The 20,075-nt window shown below is 41.7% G+C and overlaps 1 protein-coding gene across 1 annotated transcript in view; it reads right to left on the bottom strand.

Annotated features, from left to right (window-relative positions):
• Nucleotides 1-20,075, bottom strand: part of smchd1 (structural maintenance of chromosomes flexible hinge domain containing 1) — a 250,877-nt gene that overhangs the window by 125,748 nt on the left and 105,054 nt on the right. Inside the window, exons 24-29 of the mRNA XM_072467902.1 lie at nucleotides 19,377-19,511; nucleotides 10,449-10,676; nucleotides 7,430-7,578; nucleotides 5,522-5,610; nucleotides 3,548-3,666; nucleotides 938-1,105 (exon numbers count right to left, since the gene is read on the bottom strand). Of these exons, the coding sequence (XP_072324003.1) occupies nucleotides 938-1,105; nucleotides 3,548-3,666; nucleotides 5,522-5,610; nucleotides 7,430-7,578; nucleotides 10,449-10,676; nucleotides 19,377-19,511 (888 nt within the window). The remainder of the gene's footprint in view (nucleotides 1-937; nucleotides 1,106-3,547; nucleotides 3,667-5,521; nucleotides 5,611-7,429; nucleotides 7,579-10,448; nucleotides 10,677-19,376; nucleotides 19,512-20,075) is intronic.

The raw sequence follows: 20,075 nt of genomic DNA, 5'->3' as shown, positions 1-20,075 counted from the left end.
TACAGTATAAATTGTAGCTCACTTGGCAATTGGATTGGATTTGTTTATTGTCACGTGTACCGAGGTATAATGAAAAGTATTTTTCTGCAAGCAGAATTGGTATTCTTGCCAATCTGTTATGATGAGTTCAATACAAACAGCTTCAACAGTAATGTTTCTTTGGATCAATATTCAAATTCTGCACACCCAAATGGCTACATTGAATTAAAATAAGCAAATACTACAGATGCTGAAATTTGAAATAGGAGATGAATCTGAAACAAGAGAGGATGCTGGAAAGACTCAGCAGGTCTGGTAGCATCTGTAAGGAGAGAAATCAGAGTTAACGTTTCACATCCTATGGCTCTTCGTCAGAACTGAAAGGAGTGAGAATGTGATAGAGCAGTAAGAGATTGCAACAAAAAGTAGCAACTTTAACAACAAAAGACAGATCGCCTAATGTGGGAGATGGGTGGGTGGTGGGGGGGTTTGCATTGAGGCAATACATGGATGGGATTTTTTTTTAAAAAGGGAGTTTAAGATGGAGGCAAAAGATCACAATCCAAAACCACCAAACTCAATGTTGAGGCCAGAGGGCTGCAACATGTCCACCCAGAACCCAATTGCTACTTTTGGTTGCAATCCCTTAAACCTCAATCACATTCTCCCTCCTTTCAGTTCTGGTGAAGAGCCAAAGGTCTTGAAACATTAACCCTTCTATTTCTCCTTACAGATGCTGCAAGACCTGCTGAATTTTTCCAGCATCCTCAGTTCTTGCTGATCAGTTAATCTGCAAGCTCAAATTATTGGATAAACAAAGTCATCTATAACACAATTGTTGACAAGAAAATTGTACTCTGGTTCACTGTATTTTTGAGCAACTTCAAAAGTGAAATTTGCCGTTTACAAGATTTAAAAGCCTCCCGATACTATAAGTAATCCAACTACTCAACCTTACCTCTTCTGTATTTCCCCATTCAAGGATGGTAATTTGCGTTGGGGGTCCTGCAGTCAGGTGAATTCTTACATAATCCACAAAATCACGCCAAGCAAAACAAAGTTCTTTTTGACCAGTGGCTCCAGGTATAAACTTTATTCCCCGAACAAGCACATTCTTGCCATTTTCCTAAGACAAGTAATGGTTTGCATTTATAGATCACCTTTCATTTCCATAAAGTCTCACATTTCATGTCCTATAAACTATTTTGCAACTCCAACTACTTATAAGAGCCAAAGTTTGTATGGACATGTATGCTTACTTTTTAAAAAAGCAGACCAACAAAACATCCCACAGAATTAGACCATCATCTACTAAATAAGCAGTCATTTTGGATATTTCTAAACATATATTCTGATAAACATTAAAACTAAATTAAGTCTTTAATTTTATAGAATTGTATATTAACGTTCATATCATCTGTACTTTAAGAATTTAATTTTCTGTTCCGTCATATGAACTTTAAATCAGTAATAAAACTTGCAGGTTTTCTTCCAATCAAATGTAACATTTGATAAAGTAGTACTTATTGGGAAACCCGAAGGGCAGGGGCAATATGATTTTAAAAAAACAGCCAAGGGACAGAAAGCAGAGAGCAGTGGTAACATGTTTTTCAGACTGACAGAAGCATACACTGGTATCTTTCAGTGGGTATGAGGACCCACATGAGGCTCTTGATATATCCTACTGTCCTGGACTTGAGTATAAAGCTAATAATTTCAAAGTTTATAACTGCCAGAAAAACTTGGAAATGTAGAAAACAGTAATGTCATGCCTCATGAGGGCATAGACTGGAGAAGTGGGAAGGCACATGCCAGATGAAATTTAATAAGTGTGAAGCGATGTACTTTGCAAAGAAAAGCAAGGAAAGGCAACATAAACCAAGTAGTACAATTTTAAAGAGGGTGTCGGAGCAGACACTAGGGAGTTTACATAGTGTTACAGACAGGAGAGAGTTTAATTTAAAGACCCCCGATTTCTCCTCTCACCAGAAAGGTATTTTGATTTTCCAACCCCATAGTTTTGGTGTGATCCCATTTCTAATAATAACCCCACAGCAGACTTGAAGTAGGGTGAACTTGGAGGGTTTGTTTATTCGCACACACTCAAAGGACAGGAGGGGGTGTACTCACAGCCACCTGTGCAATCACACAATAAAAGAGGGATAGAGAAAGAAAGATTTACAGGGCAAAGAATTATTGTTTCACCGGAGTCCAGAATAAAATGTCCAATTGTGAATTCCTTCAGAACTCTGCAGGTTGCAAGGGTTGGTAGATGGCAGACTAATTTGTAGTACAGCAAGGCAGTGTAACTGGTTCTCCCAGCTATGGGGGTCATGTCACATGACACCCACCTCTCCAATTTGGTTTTGACAAAGCATGTGGACCCTTTGTCTGGGTCCCTAATTATTTTTAAAATTCATTTACGGGATGTGGGCGTCACTGGCTAGGCCAGCATTTATTTCCCATCCTTAGTTGCCCATCAGAAGGTGGCGGTGAGCTGTCTTCTTGAATCGCTGCCGTCCTTGAGGTGTAAGTACACCCAATGTGCTGTTAGGGGGAGATCCATGATTTTATACCAGAGACAGCGAAGTTCCAACCATTAAGAATTTGAAAGGAAGGTTGCAGGACTCTTGTACTTGCAGACTAGTAGATTCCAGTTGAGCAGACCTGGCTTATGAAATGTAGATGGCCTTTGTATAGTTCCCGTTGCATTTTGTCTGGGCCCACGGGATTATCGCTTCAGAAATAATGAATATTTTCGACACTGCCATATCAGCTTCTATTTCTCAAAGCCACTTTGACAGGAGAGGTTAAGTATGTATGGTAATTAGGTAGAATGGGTCAGTGGGGTAGTTGAGGGTGAAGGTAGTCAGGCTTTGGAGTAGCAATCAGATGGTCAGAGGAGGGCAGCAAGGGGGGGGGGGAAATTGGGAAGTTGGCAGGTATGTGTGTGTGTGTGGTGGTTGGGGGGGGGGGGGGGGGGGTCAGTCCCATACCTACCCATGAGTTAGAAGTGGTTTTAATCCTTCTAACCTTTCCTGGGTGACTATTCAGTTAGGAGAGTCAGAACAATCAAAATTCCCCAATTTAAATTGGAGTACCGCATGGCTACAGGTGAAAGGTAATTGTCCAATGAAGTTTAAACTTTCCAAACAATTCCTGTGCAATCCTTCCCTGGGCTTCCAGAGGAACAGAAGATCTGGACCAACATTTGTGTGTGAAGAGAGTAGTGAAATAGATACTGCAATTTTAAAAAAAGAAAGACTGGCCAAGATCATTTGTGTAAGAGAGCAGAAGAAATACATATTGCAATGATAGCACACTTTGAAAGAGCTCCGAAAAAGGACTCTCTCCACTCCTATCCTGGTTTTGACTAATGAGCCGCGATTTTTGCCTTCTTCACCCGGATCTGAATGGATACCCATGGTTTGTGAAAAGAATGAGCAAGAGCCAACTACACCACAAAATAAATTCTGCAATGATATGAGTAGCATCAACTTTAATTCAGTTTAAAAGCAATATCAGTAAAAGACTGATAAGTTTAATGAAACTTGACTATTTTGTGTACCTGCCACGTGAATTTCAGATTACTCTTGTCAAGTCCTTCTCCAGCTACTCCCAATAAATTTACACAAGACGATGTCAGGGTTTGAATCTGATTGCCATGGCGATCAGTAAGTGTTGCGTCTAAGAAATGAAATTGAAATAATATTTTACATTCAGGAGGAACATAATTTATTCATAATTTGTCATTAAAAAAACTCAACAACACAGTATTATGTTACAATCAAAATTTGCTCCTTTTCCACCAATAAGGCAACCAAAAATCAAACCTAGGCACACCATCCGTTAAATCTTGGGAGTGGAATCTTTTTTAATATATGCTGTTAAAAAATATTTGATTTAAATAACACATTACCTCTGACTGAAGGAAGCAGCACTGAGGACTTAACAAAAAGCACTGAAACTTACAACATTTTTTTTTTTTAAAAAGTAAAATGGGTAGTTAAAATAAAACCCATGTAACGGTGTAGATTAAGGGTGACTACGGGTAATCCCCGATTCTTTTTTGTCATTTGTTTATGTAAACATGCGGGCTGATGTTTGGGGGTTGGTGGGCAGATGGGATCGCTATTATTATGGGGATTGACATATCTTGCTGATTATTGTTTATTGTTGATGGGTGTAAATGCGGGAGAAAATGTGAAAAAGGAGAATAAAAATATTTATAAAAAAATAAAATAAAGTAAAACCCATGAGTGTTAGGCCAAGAGGGAATTTAAAGAAGGATAAAAATGAGCTGACCAGAAGCAAGCTACGAAAGATAGATCAGGAGCCCTGGCCAAAATTGTGAAAAATAAATATATTATCAAAGAGATGTAGCTCACCTCCAAATCAATACATAAATTTCTGATTAGCCCTTTTATAACAAGCACAAGAACGGGTGTTGGAAAGATTGGTGTGCAACTACTGCTACTACAACAAAGAAAAACCCAAACCATGAGGCATGTGACTGGGGTCAGAGGCTGATTCAATCAGAACTCTGGACTTAGTTGATGCTGTTATTGGAGCCATTCTAATCGCTCTCTCGGTGATCCGAGCTGGAGCATAAACGGATGGTCACCCACTGACAAGAACCAAGAACAAATAGTGGTCAATACAGGTGCTGACACTGACCAGGCACCAGTGAACGACGCCAATCAATCCTCTGCAGCGAGAGTAGTATCTTTCACCGGGGCTGGGCTGAAAGAGTATTGGCGTTGGCAAAACTTCAACCCAGGTTCAGATTGCCAAGGAGGAACCTGCTAAATTGTCTCCAGGTGTCCGGGGATGTGCAGGTTGGGTTACGGGGTTAGGGCAGGATGGGCAGGTGAGTGGGCCCAGGTAGTGTTCGAAGGGTCGGTCAATGGGCCGAATGGCCTCCTTCTGAACTGTAGGGATTCTATGACTGCGAACAAACTTTTACATTCAACATGGGTGAAATCACTGCATCAAAGTAGTAATTTTTTTTCCAATTAGGAGCAATGCCTTGATTGACTTTCTGTTTACTCTCCCCCAGTGAATGAATGAAATAAATGATATTTTGCAAGAAAATATCATTTATTAAAACCACAAATAAATCCTGTAATTTTCTTCAATATAACAGAATTCCATTCCTTGCACATTAATGGCTTATATTAAACAGATAATGAGGTCGGCAGATGTCAAGACTCCTTCAGAAAACCAAATGCTTCTTAGGTGTGCACTTCATTTTCAGCCTTAAACTATTTTAATCTAATCAGTTACATTTTCAACAGAACATGTTTACATTAGCAGACGATTTACTTAATAAGATGCTTTTTTTGCCTAACCAGAAAAATTGGGACGCTGCATTCTCCAAACATGCACCGACAATTAGAGAAAGCCTGGTTTGGGAGTCAAGCTGTTTCTAATCTGATGTACCAATGGAATCCCTACAAGTACTCATGGAAATTTTAAAATGAATCAGCAGTTAAAATATCAGTGTAGTAATTAAAAATAAATTTCAAAACAAAGAGCTTACGTATTTCTCCTTGCAGCTCTTCACCCATCTGAACAGTGCTTAATCCTTTCAACGAACATTTTAAAAGCCTAGGTTCATCTGGCTGTGGCCTAAAAAAGTTACAAATTGCACTGTATTAAATGGAAAGTTAAAATTTCCTTAATTGTATTTCTGCCCGAATCAAGGTTCCACTATAGTAGATTAAGAACACAGAAGAAAATTATATAGCTCTTTCACCACAAATTTTGCAATTGGGCTAAAAACAGCCTAAATATGTTTTGTACCATATTTATGGCTTATCAAGGCAAATTATAGGTCTTAGAGTCTGACCACAAAGAGTTTCTGAATGCTAGCATCTATATATCCACCTTAGTTCTATTGTACCTTATTTCTTTTTCTCCCTTACTTCTAGCTTTTAGTTTTTGATCTAATCTTCATCTGTGTATACTTTCCTATAAATTTCCAAATTGTACAACTTCTCAAAACAAAGTGCGACATTCTGAAACAAACTTCAGCATATGTACAAAAAACTGGTGGTAGTGTTGTAAAAATCTCACCACACAATATGCTTTTAACAAGCCAACCTCACATAGCATTAAAGAACACTGCATGATGGAATGAACAAAATTCACACCTAAAGTCTGAAGTGTTACCATATTACTTCTACAAATTCCTGGAAACTCGGGCAAGAATGAACATCTTAGTTTCAATATAGTTTTTACAAGATGTCTTGGGTTTTGATCTCGGTAATCAATCTTGCATGTTTGACCGATTTGCCAATAATATTGCCTGAGTGTTGCAGGCTCCAGCTGACTCCACGACTCATGCACATAAATTCAGCTGCCACATCAGTGCAGTGTTAAGTGAGGACTGTACTGCTGTACTTCAGGCAAGGCCTTAGAGCAAGGCAAGCCTTCCCCGTCACCTAGTATGGCAGCACCCATGATGAAGATGGTAGTATTTAAGAGAAGCTTTCCCAGTGCCTCTGATGTTTTGCCCTCCACAATCCCAAAGAACAGTGACTAGTCATTCATCTAATTTCTTTTTATAGCATCTTGTTGTGTGTAAAATGGCTATGTTAGGCTACGTAATTAACGGACTTTTCAGTAAGCTGATTTTGAAGTCCTTGTCCTGAGGTGTTGTTAAGATATTGTTGAAAAGATGTTAGATAAGGACAAGAATTAATTTTTATTATATAATCTACTTTGTTATGCACTGCACTGAAAAAATTAATTTGAATATTGTAGCAGTACCACAACTAATTATCTGCAAGATCGATCCCGATTGCTTAGACATTTTAAAAGTTACAGACCCAAAGAAATATACAATGAAAACACTTGTTTGTACAAATAAAACCATTGCAAAGTTAAAAGATGGGCTTTTCCAATTTAACAGTGTGCCACATTAATGTCCATGGAACTCAAGCTCGAATAATTCTGCTATGGATATACTGTGAGCAAGTTGAAAACATGAATGCTGAATCCATAAGCAAATGAGCTTCAACACTGAATCTTCTTCACAAATTGACATGACAAGCCCACATCTTTTGTATAGATGCAGTAAATGTGTGTAAAAGAGCAGTGAAAGATAGGGCTCTCTGTAACAATTACTCTTCGCATTTGTTAGAAATTATTTGAAGGGTATATGCTGAGGGTCTAAATTAGATCACCGAAGTTTACAGTAGACTTTACATATGGCAAAACAGCAAGTTAGTCATGCAAATTTATGTTCAAGCATCTAATATACTATACTGTACAAGTCCTTCATTCATTCTTGCAATTGCTTATAACTGAATTGTACATTTAATTGATGAAAGGTCACAAACCTGAAATGCTAACTGATGCTGCTAGGTCGGAGTATTTCCATGATTCTATGTTTTTTTTTCAATTGTACATTTAACTGATCTGACATAAAAACTTTTCAGCTTACTTGACTGTAAATGCACTTTCCAGTGAAATGTGATCATCTTGGTATGAGACTTGACAATAACGCACATCTTTAACAGAGCACGGTACTTTCACATCAGGCAACAATCCTTGAATTAAATGTTCTCTATTTATCCGTGGTGTCCAGTTAACCTAAAATTAAGAAGTTTTACTGCATTATTATTAGGTCATTTGGGAAAAGAAACAAAGGCAAACCGCTCTGGTTTTCCCTAATCCGGTGGAACATCATTTTACAAAATTTTTCTGGTAATACAAAAAACATTAATTTGAAATCTACACTGACTTTTTTGTTAATAAAGATAATGTATAATAAAAATCTAATAAAACCAGCAAAAGGATAAAAAGTTACATTTTATGAATGCAAAGAATTAGGTCAAGTTTTTGAACAAGACATAGGAAAAATAGAGCAGGTATGCAGAATATGTTTCTTTTACAAAGGTGATAAGAAAACAGATTTGATACCAGGACAGAATAGACTGGAAGATCAAAAAATGGCCGTGAATTACTTTAAAAGTAGCAAAGTTTAAAGTAGCAAAGAAAAAGCAGTACAATTCACTGTCACGGAGTTAAAAACCTGGAACTTCCTTCTCAACAGGACCATGGGTGCACTTACACCAAGGCTGCAGCGGTTCAAGGCAGTGACTCACCGCCAATTTCTCAAGACCAATTAGGATGGGCAATAAATTCTGGCCTAGCCAGTGACATCCACATCCCGTGAATGAATTTTAAAAAATGGGTGGAGGAGGAGCTGGGCTACTTGTGTTCAGTTTACATCTATAATTTACAATATCTTTGGCTACAATTTCCAAAAAGGAAATGAAAATCGCCTATTGTCACGAGTAGGCTTCAATGAAGTTACTGTGAAAAGCCCCTAGTCGCCACATTCCGGCGCCTGTTCAGGGAGGCTGGTACGGGAATTGAACCGTGCTGCTGGCCTGCCTTGGTCTGCTTTAAAAGCCAGCGATTAGCCCAGTGAGCTAAACCAGCAAAAAAGGTGCTTCATGTAAAGTGTCAAAGCTACAATCCTCAAGCAGACAAATACTAAACTCTAGATCTGATAGACTACATGCTACCCAAAATGTGGCCATATGGATTCGTGAATAGGTGCATTTGAACGAATGATCTTCCTATTTCCGTATTCAAGATAGTCTGGCAACAGGAGTAATCTGAAAATTACTACTTTTGGAATCTTAGTTTTGAATTCCTTTCTTCACTCCTTAAAATCTGCCTTAAGGATTGCAAGTCTCTTTCTACCTGCGTTATTGGTACTGATAAGACCATGACCTCCCATTAGCCACCCCTCTCAAGAATGTTCTTCACTTAATTGAGCTAGGGAGACAACAAGAGTACTCTAGAATCATGTATGTGAATGCAAATATATGCCTGCTTCACCAATAGAATCCTGGTCCCCACCCCCTGCACAGCTGAACCACTCACAGTTGCATGTCTCTGGCTGTATTTCACAAAAGAACCACTGCCCTCACCAGTTGGAGATAGAGATGCATTCAGGGGATCTCAGCACTACCTGCCTGGTTCTGCATATCTGTCTGACAGTAACCAGTGCCTGCCCACCAATGTTCCCTCTAATATTTCTTTGAGTGCACAAGCAATTTATTTATTTAAGCATGCAGCTCCACATGCACAATAACTTCAAAGGGCTAACTTGTACACAGCCTTAAGCCTAGTAGTGATCACATCCAGAAATATGGTATTCCCTAGGTCTGAGCCTCATGGATGCAAGGCAGTGATGTCAGTTGCTGTGTAAGTTCCAAAACGCAGAGCTTGAGCTCCTCCAACAGACAACACTTCTTACATATGTGGTTGTCCAGGACACAGAAGAATCCTGGAGGTTCAATGTGCATTCTATGGGACTGAGATGCGCTGTAATGTCACAATTTTTAAGACCAACTGAAGACTCATTAAAGCCTTATAAAAAAAAAAACTCAGCAATTTACATTTGACACTTGTGCTTCAAAATATTCGTCAAACTCATCATTATGCTCAGGAAAATAGAAAGGCAGATGTTTAAGCAAAAAAGGAAATTGAGTAGATATTTAATGGGAGTGAGCAATTGAGAGCTATTGATAGATATTTCAGTAACGGGAGGGATGTTGCACTGAGCTCACTGCGCCAGTGCACGTCGGCACCGTAAGGCGGCCCTGGCCCATGTTCATGCGTTGTAACTGACCGGGAAGTTTAAACTTCCGTTGGACAGATTTGCGCTGCCGGGGCCCTCCACCAATGCTCTCAGTATTGAGACTTGGGCTAGATACATGTTACTTACCCAGATACTTACCTGAGAATTGTTTTATTGTTCAACCTTTGATGTACCTCAGTTCTTAACAATGCAACAAATCCACTGTCCTCCACACATACCCCTACCACACAACCAAACCCTCTCCCCATGACCCCACAGCCAAACACCCTCCCCCACGACCCCACAACCAAATCCCCTCCGCCGTGACCCCACTACCTCGCCATACCCATGGCCCCATTACCTTGCCAACCCCCCCCCCCCCCCCCCACCCTTCCCTGGGGTCCCTCCAGCCAACCCATCCAATCCAACATCCACTCAGTAACCCATCCACCCTTCAAACCTTCAAAAACTTACCTGAATAGTGCAGCTGCTGTGGTAATAAGTAGATAGGTCCTATTCACTGTTCTCTTCACCACTCGTCTCGCTGCTCGGAGGGCTTTGTTCCAGCCAGGGTTGGAAATGGTAAGAATGCAATGACCTCCTCAGACAGCAGCGATGCATGCAGCATTGCGGCCTATCGGAAGATCTGGTCCACTAAATTTCTGGTATTAGTTGAATGAACTGTCAAGTCCTCCAGCCTTAAAATCGAATGCGATGAAATTGCAAAAATTGCCAGTGCCACAGGTCATATGGCCAAATGGTCTCTTGTACTGTAATTTCTACAATTCTAAATAAATGTAGTATTTTAAACAATAGAAACTTGCAAGAGATTATTAGTAAAGGTTAGTAAGAAATCTATGACTACCTTAATTTTCTCAGCTAGAGATGAATTAACAACAATTTGCCGATCTCCTTCATCGTACATCCGAAAGATAATGTGGTGAATTACGTCTCCAGCAATCCAGTCAATTTCTTCCTGATGTTTGATAGGAATTGCCTTTTGTCCATCTATGCTGAATATCTGGAGCTTGGTGACTTGAGTGCTAGGGAGCAATTTAATTATCTTCTCCACTGCTGCTACATCTTTACAGCTCTGCACATGAAGAACCACACAATATTTTTGAAAAGATTAGACAAAGAGAAAACATGGTCTGAAGTGCAAGTTATAAAATATCCTGGTATGATTAGTGTATTTCTTAAAATATCACAATACTAATTTCAATTGTTAGCAATGCAAAAATTCAAAGTGCATTACAGGATCAAAACTCTGCACATATTGGAATCTACATCGACAATGGCATCCCCCAACAACACCCAATGGATAATGCAAATACATATTTTAATAAAACTCGACTGTACAGAACAAAGAAAAGTACAGCACAGGAACAGGTCCTTCAGCCCTCCAAGCCTGCGCCAACCATGCTGCCCGTCTAAACTAAAATCTTCTACACTTCCGGGGTCCATATCCCTCTATTCCCATCCTATTCATGTATTTGTCAAGATGCCCCTTAAATGTCACTATCGTTCCTGCTTCCACCACCTCCTCCGGCAGCCAGTACCAGGCACGAACTACCCTCGGTGTAAAAAACTTACCTCGTACATTTCCTCTAAATCTTGCTCCTCTCACCTTAAACCTATGCCCCCTAGTAATTGACCCCTCTACCCTGGGAAAAAGTCTCTGAATATCCACTCTGTCTATGCCCCTCAAGCTTGTAGACCTCTATCAGGTCGCCCCTCAACCTCCTTCGTTCCAATGAGAACAAACCAAGTTTATTCAACCTCTCCTCATAGCGAATGCCCTCCATACCAGGCAACACCCTGGTAAATCTCTTCTACACCCTTTCTAAAGCCTCCACATCCTTCTGGTAGTGTGGCGACCAGAATTGAACACTATACTCCAAGTGTGGCCTAACTAAGGTTCTATGCAGCTGCAACATGACTTGCCAATTCTTATACTCAATGCCCCGGCCAGTGAAGGCAAGCATGCCGTATGCCTTCTTGACTACCTTTTCCACCTGTGTTGCCCCTTTCAGTGACCTGTGGACCAAGATTTCTCTGGCTGTCAATACTCTTGAGGATTCTACCATTCACTGTATAATCCCTACCTGTATTAGACCTTCCAAAATGCATTACCTCTCATTTGTCCAGATTAAACTCCATCTGCCATCTAGCTGCCCAAGCCTCCAAATGATCTGAATCCTGCTGTATCCTCTGACAGTCCTCATCGCTACCCGCAATTCCACCAACTTTTGTGTCGCCGCAAACTTAATAATCAGACCAGTTACATTTTCCTCCAAATCATATATATTTTCTATGAACAGCAACGGTCCCAGCACTGAGCCCTGCGGAATACCACTAGTCACAGCGCTCCAATCAGAAAAGCACCCTTCCAGATTGTAACTATTGTCAATTAGGAGAAAGTAAACATTTTAAGTTTTAAACAAAGTATGTCAATGACTGAACTGACATTAGGTTATTTCCCAGTTTATCCTTCACTCCTTTCTTGAACAGAGATGTTGTATTGGTTGTCCTCCCAGTCACCACAATTTGGATATACAAGAGGAATTGAAATATTGTGGTCAGAGACTTGGCCATCTTCGCCAACTTCCTTCAATTGACACTGCATACTATTCATGCCCAATGATCCTCAAAAGCAGAAACTTTGAATTCTGCTATTCCTTTCCCTGAAAATAAGTTCCTTTACTGTTCTCTTCAGCATTTCCTACTCATCATCTCAAATTGTTAAACCCAGTCCAAAAAGGGGAGGGGATAAACCCAGTATTAATGTAATATAATCTTTATTAGTGTCACAAGTAGGCTTACATTAACACTGCAATGACGTTATTGTGAAAATCCCTTAGTCGCCAGACTCCACCTGTTCTGGTACACAGAGGGAGAATTCAGAATGTCCAATTCACCTAACAAGCACGTCTTTCGGGACTTGTGGTAGGAAACCGGAGCACCCGGAGGAAACCCACGCAGACACGGGGAGAACGTGCAGACTCCGCACAGGCAGTAACCCAAGCCAGGAATTGAACCTGGGACCCTGGTGCTGTGCTAACCACTGTGCTGTCCAGTACCAAGCCGTCCAACGTCGATGGTAAACAGTCTTTTTAGAGACAATAATCCACGCCTAAATTACTTGTCACTTAGCAAAATAAGGGTTAATAAATGACAACCAGAGCAGGTTTGTTAAAGACAAAATGCGTTTGACTAATTAATTATTTTGGGGCTGGTTTAGCACAGTGGGCTAAACAGCAGGCTTGTAATGCAGAACAATAAGAGCAGCGCGGGTTCAATTCCTGTACCGGCATCCCCAAACAGGTGCCGGAATGTGGCGACTAGGGGCTTTTCACACTAACTTCATTGAAGCCTATTTGTGACAATAAGTGCTGAATTTGGGTGCAATTGAGTGCTCTAGTGAGAGTTTGGTGACTGAGGGATATTAAGGGTTTAATTTTTATTTACGTCTAGTCTTTCTTTCATTTGGTTAATTAACTTAAAAGTTGCTGTTTGGGTTTAGAAGAAGGTGAGTTTTCAATCAGCTTTAAACAGAGGTTCTACTTGCAGCGAGTGCTTGTCAATTAGTTAATTGGATTAGGCCAGTTTTCAGAGGCTAGAGTCATACAGTATGTAGGTGAGCCAGCTTACAGTGCTGACTTTGTTTGCACTCAAGTGCCGAATTTGGGTGCATTTGAGTCTGTAGTGAGAGTTTGGTGACTGAGGGAGTTAGGTGAGAAGGGAGCAAAGTGCTCCTTTCGTTTCATTTCCTACACTTCCTCAGAGCGTGAAGGGAGCCAGGAGTTTACAGAGAGCGCAGCTGACTGGGAGCAGAGTCGGAGGGCGGAGTTCCAGCTGGTTCACAGGGCTGCTACATTCTGTAAGGTAAGAGTTTTGTTTTTGGATTTTTTTTAAATTTTAAATTTAAATTTTTTTTTTTTTGTGTTTGTTTTTTGGGGGGCAGCAGCCTATCATTGTGTCACTTTGCAGAATCACCAATTTTAGGAGGGTTCACTTGTGAAAGTAGCAACAGTATATATAATTTTTTCCCTCTTATTAAAGGGCCTAACGGGTGTTTAATCTTTTCTTTTTTTTCCCCTTTAAATCTCTGTTAATTCAGATCAGAGGGGATGGAGGCTAGGGCAGTTGCATGCTCCTCCTGTAGGATGTGGGTGGTGAGGGATACCACCGGTGTCCCCGCTGATTACACCTGCGGGAAGTGCACCCAACTCCAGCTCCTCAGAGACCGAGTTAGGGAACTGGATCTGGAGCAGGATAAACTTTGGATCATCCAGGAGGCAGAGGGGGTGATAGAGAAGAGTTACACCCAAGGTACAGGACAAGAGTAGCTGGGTTACAGTCAGGGGAAGGAAAGCAAATGGGCAGACAGTGCAGGGATCCCTCGTGGCCGTTCCCCTTCAAAACAAGTAAACCGTTTTGGACGGGGGGGGGGGGGGAAAGAGAATGGCCTACCGGGGGAAGGCCCTAGCGGCCAGGTCTCTGGCACTGAGCCTGGCTCTGTGGCTCAGAACGGAAGGGGGGGTGGGGAGAATAGAAAAGCATTAGTGATAGGAGACTCCATGGTTAGGGGAACAGATAGGAGACTCTGTGGTTGCGAACGAGACTCCTGGAAGATATGTTGCCTCCCGGGTGCCAGGGATGTCCCAGATAGAGTCTACAGGATTCTTAAGGGGTGGGGGAGCAACCAGAAGTCGTGGTGCACATAGGCACCAACGACATAGCTAAGAAAAAGGATGAGGATCTAAAAAGTGATTTTAGGCAGTTAGGTTGGAAGCTAAAGAGCAGGGCTAGCAGAGTAGTGATCTCAGTATTGCTACCGGTGCCACGTGCAAGTGAGGCAAGGAACAGAGAGCGAGTGCAGCTGAACACGTGGCTACAGGGCTGGTGCAGGAGGGAAGGCTTCAGATATGTGGATCATTGGGATATCTTCTGGGGAAGGTGGGACCTACACATGAAGGACGGATTGCACCTAAACTGGAGGGGCACCAATATCCTGGGTGGGAGGTTTGCTAGAGCTCTTTGAGAGGATTTAAACTAGTTTGGCAGGGGGATGAGAACCAGAGTTATAAATCAGAGGATAGGGTAGCTGTTGAACAGGCAGAAATAGTATGCAGCAAGTCTGTGAGGAAGGATAGATAGATGAGAGGGCAAAGTTGCACTCACTGGAATGGGTTAAAGTGTGTCTGTTTCAATGCAAGGAGTGTCAGGAATAAGGGAGATGAACTTAGATGTTGTGCGGGAAGGAAGGCTTCAGATATGTGGATCATTGGGATACCTTCTGGGGAAGGTGGAACCTGTACATGAAGGATGGATTGCACCTAAACTGGAGGGGCACCAATATCCTGAGTGGGAGGTTTAAACTAGTTTGGCAGGGGAATAGGAACCAGAGCTGTGGATCAGAGGATAGTGTAGCTGTTGAACAGGCAGAAATAGTATGCAGCGAGTCTATGAGGCAGGATAGACAGATGATGGGGCAAAGTTGCACTCGGTGGAATGGGTTAAAATGTGTCTGTTTCAATGCAAGGAGTGTCAAGAATAAGGGAGATGAACTTACCGAGCATGGATCAGTACTTGAAAGATGTTGTGGCCATTACGGAGACATGGATTTCACAGGTGCAGGAATGGTTGTTAGATGTTCCAGGGTTTAGATGTTTTCAGAAGAATAGGGAGGGAGGTAAAAGAGGGGGAATGGCACTGTTAATTAGGGAGTGCACCACAGCTGCAGAAAAGGAGGTAGTTGAGGAGGGTTTGTCTACTGAGTCAGTATGGGTGGAAGTCAGAAACAAGAAAGGAGCAGTCACTTTATTGGGAGTTTTCTATAAACCCCCCAATAGCAGCAGAGAGATAGAGGAACAGATTGGGTGGCAGATCTTCGAAAAGTGCAGAAGTAACAGAGTTGTAGTCATGAGTGACTTCAACTTCCCTAATATCAACTGGAACCTCGTTAGTGCAAATGGTTTGGATGGAGCAGATTTTGTCAGCTATGTACAGAAAGGATTCCTGACTCAATATGTAGATTGGCAGACTAGGGGAGAGGCCATATTGGACTTGGTGCTCGACAACGAACCAGGCCAGGTGTCAGATGTTTCAGTGGAAGAGCATTTCGGCGACAGTGATCACAACACCTTGACCTTTACCATAGTCATGGAGAGGGACATGAACAGACAGTATGGGAAGGCATTTAATTGGGGGAGGGGAAACTATACTGCTATTAGACAGGAGCGGAGGAGCATAAAGTGGGAACAATTGTTCTTGGAGAAATGCACAACAGGAATGTGGGGGTTGTTTAAGGAGCACTTGCTATGAGTGCTGGATAGTTTTGTCCAACTGAGAAGAGGAAGGAATGGTAAGGTGAAGGAGCCTTGGATGACGAGAAGTGGAGCTTCTAGTCAAGAGGAAGGAGGAAGCTTACGGTAAGGTTGAGGAAGCAAGGATCTGACTCGGCTCTAGAGAGTTACAAGGTAGCCAGGAAGGAACTCAAAAATGGACTGAGAGCTAGAAGGGGGCATGGAAAAGCCCTGGCGGGAAGGATTAGGGAAAACCCCAAGGTATTCTACACTTATGTGAGAAATAAGAGGATGATCAGAGTGAGAGTAGGGCCGATCAGGGATAGTGGAGGGATCTTGTGCCTCGAGTCTGAGGAGATGGGGGAGGCCCTAAATGAATATTTTGCTTCCGTATTCACTAGAGAGAGGGACCTTGTTGTCATGAGAACAGTGTGAACCAGATTAATAAATTCGAACAGGTTGATGTTAGGAAGGAGAATGTGCGGGAAATTTTGAAAAGCATCAGGATAGATAAGTCCCCTAGGCCTGACAGGATATACCCAAGGTTACTACGGGAAGTGAGGGAGGAGATTGCTGCGCTGTTGGCGATGATCTTTGCGTCCTCACTCTCCACTGGAGTAGTACCGGATGGCTGGATGGAGGCGAATGTTGTTCCCCTGTTCAAGAAAGGGAATAAGGAACCCCTGGGAATTACAGACCCATCAGTCTTACATCTGTGGTGAGCCAAATATTGGAAAGATTCTGAGAGATAGAATTTATGATTATTCAGAAAAACAGCTTGATTAAAGATAGTCAGCATGGCTTTGAAGGGGGCAGGTCATGCCTCATTGATTTCTTTGAGGATGTGACATGACACATTGATGAAGGTCGGGCAGTGAATGTGGTGTGTATGGATTTCAGGAAGGCATTTGATAAGGTTCCCCATGGCAGGCTCATTCTGGATACAGAATTGGCTGGCCGAAAGACGACAGCAAGTGGTAGTGGATGGAAAGTATTCTGCCTGGAGGTCGGTGACCAGTCTGTTCTGGGACCTCTGCTCTTTGTGGTTTTTATAAATGACTTGGATGAGGAAGTGGATGGGTGGGATAGTAAGTTTGCCGATGACACGAAGGTTGGGGGAGTTGCAGATAGTGTTGAGGGTTGTTGCAAGTTACAACAGGACATTGACATGATGCAGAGCTGAGCTGAGAAGTGGCAAATGGAGTTCAACCTTGATAAATGTGATGTGATTCATTTTGGAAGGTCGAATTTGAATGCTGAATACAGGGTTAAAGGCAGGATTCTTGGAAGTGTGGAAGACAGAGGGATCTTGGGGTCCACGTACGTAGTTCCCTCAAAGTTGCCACCCAGGTTGATAGGGTTGTTAAGAAGGCGTATGGTGTGATGGCTTTCATTAACAGGGGGATTGAGCTTAAGAGCCGCGTTTTGCTGAAGCTTTATAAAACCCTGGTTGGGCCACACTTGGAATAGTGTGTCCAGTTCTGGTCGCCTCATTATAGGAAGGATGTGGATGTTTTGGGGAGGGGATTTACCAGGATGCTGCCTGGACAGGAGGGCATGTCTTATGAAGAGAGGTTGAGGGAGCTAGGGCTTTTCTCACTGGAGCGAAGAAGGCAGAGAGGTGACTTGATAGCGGTGTACAAGGTGATGAGAGGCATGGATGGAGTGGATAGCCAGAGACTTTTCCCCAGGGTGGAAATGGCTGTCACGAGGGAACATAATTTTAAGGTGATTGGAGGAAGGTATGGGGGAGATGTCAGAGGTAGGTTCTTTACATAGAGAGTGGTGAGTGTGTGGAATGCAGTCAGCAGAGGTGGTGGAGTCAGAGGCGTTAGGGACATTTAAGCGACTCTTAGACAGGCACATGGACAGCAGTAAATTGAAGGGGTGTAGGTTAAGTTGATCTTCGATTAGGATAAATGGTCGGCACAACATCGTGGGCTGAAGGCCTGTACTGTGCTGCGCTGTTCTATGTTCTAATAAGCGATTATTATATATACTTGCTTTGAAGTAACGAGGAAAGTTGATGAAGTCAGTGCAGCTGATGTATATTCAAAAAATGTTTTATAAAATATCAAATATATTAGCAAAATTAAATTCCACAAGATAAAAGAGGTAACAGAAGCATGGTCACAAAATTGGCTGAGGGGCAAAGAGTACTTGTGACTGGTTCCTGCCAGAATGGCAAGAAAAATACAGTGGTGTAATTTAGCGTTTGGTCAATACAAACATTCAATGCTTCATAAACAATGCATTTCACAAGTTTTATTTGTCTCCCCTCATGTAGTTAACTATCTTCTTGTCCAGGGTTAATTAAATCAAACACATAAACTGACAGAAAGGGAGCAGTTGAAGCTAGCTTCATTCTGGAGCAATTTTTAAAAATCACCTCATCAATTATATCTGCTATCCAAGCACTTGGTTGGCACCATACCATTATTGTGCATCTTCAGAAGCAATATAGATTTCTAAGTCAGAACGTTAATGTGACTTAAGAAGGTAATTTGCAGGTTCAGCTTGGGTCACTGTCCGTGCGGAGTCTGCATGTTCTACCTGTGTCTGCGTGGGTTTCCTCCGGGTGCTCCGGTTTTCTCCCACAAGTCCCGAAAGACGTGCTATTAGGTAATTTGGACATTTGGAATTCTCCCTCAGTATACCCAAATAGGTTCCAGAATGTGGTGACTAGGGGCTTTTCACAGTAACTTCATTGCAGTGTTAACGTAAGCCTACTTGTGACAATAAAGATTATTATTATAAAGGTGAATGGAGTCCTTATGCATCCTCATGCTCTTGGCTGTCTAGATGCTGGGTGTTCCACATTGCAGAGTGTTCCTGTAGTATGTGTGCCAGAAACCCTGCTGTCTTCTGTATGCTACTAAGTGTTCGGGGTATCTGGGGAACTTGATCTTCAACTTGAGTAGAAACAGCCTGCGACTGTACACAATCAATTCACAAAACCTTCAACACTGAATAACTCATGCACATCACACTTAATTTGTCTCTCTTTGTCTCGTCTCACTATATTTCTTTGAGGGTTAATTAAATCAATCACATCAACATCCAAATTAACCCAAGTAGAATTTGTGTCACAAAACAGAAAATGCTGGAAAGATTCAGCAGGTCTGGCAGCATTTCTGGAGAGAGAAACAGAGTTAACATTCTGAGTCCATATAACTCTTCTGCAGAGTTTTCAATATGCTTCAATGCTGAACCCCAATGAAGCAGAGCTTCACATTCTTTCACTCGACACTACTTTCTTTGCCAAACTGATCTCCCTAGTAACTCAATGTACACTGTCCTTAACTGGCAACAGCCCAAATCCAACAGGAAAAGACACAACAAGAACAGTTAGTCATACCGTGGATATAAACAATTCTTGAACTTGACTTAAAGCAGCCAAGAGGTATCAAATAAACATTTAAACAGATCCTGGTTTGAAACATTAGTACAGACAACTTTAAATAATTCACCAAAAGAAATCTTACCGATATCTCAATCATTGCTGTTAACGTTTGGTCCTTCTTGATATTTTGGACATGTATCACAGGTCCAGTTAAGATTCCCGTACCAGTGTTACTACAATCTACAGTATACACAGGCAAATTTGGGGCACCAAGAAACTAAAAAGAAACAACATGCAACAATTACATGGTGATTTGGCAAAATAAAACTGGACAAGTTAACATGAGAATTGGGGCATGGAGTGCAAGCTCAAATAACGAAGCAGGCAAAATTAGCCTTCTCTTTTAGGTTCAAAGTTCAAATCCGCTTCAGGACGATGGAACAGTGTGTTGAATGCAAAAAGTAAAATGGCTCAATTCGATATCTTAAAAGGTACGAACCTACGATACGAATATGCCCTAATTCAGAACTAACGAGAACACAGGTACAGGAATCAGCCATTTACCTCCTCAAGCCTTTTCCACGTCATTCAACGAGATCATGGTCAATTCTTGAGTGAACTCCACCCACCCGCCTTTACTCCACGCCAATCAATATCTTGGTTGCCAACAACTTATCAATCTCAGATCAACAGCTTGTTTTCACATCATTGGCAATTTAAACTATGCTATATATTAAACAGGAATTTTGTACTCAATTAAAAATTCATTTCTTAGCACCAACATTCCCTATTTTGGCCTGTAAAAAGGGTCACATGAAACCAAGTTCAACCAGAACACTAA

Source organism: Scyliorhinus torazame, chromosome 11, assembly GCF_047496885.1.
Source record: "Scyliorhinus torazame isolate Kashiwa2021f chromosome 11, sScyTor2.1, whole genome shotgun sequence".
NCBI lineage: Eukaryota > Metazoa > Chordata > Chondrichthyes > Carcharhiniformes > Scyliorhinidae > Scyliorhinus > Scyliorhinus torazame.
This window is presented reverse-complemented; position numbering and strand designations above follow the sequence as displayed.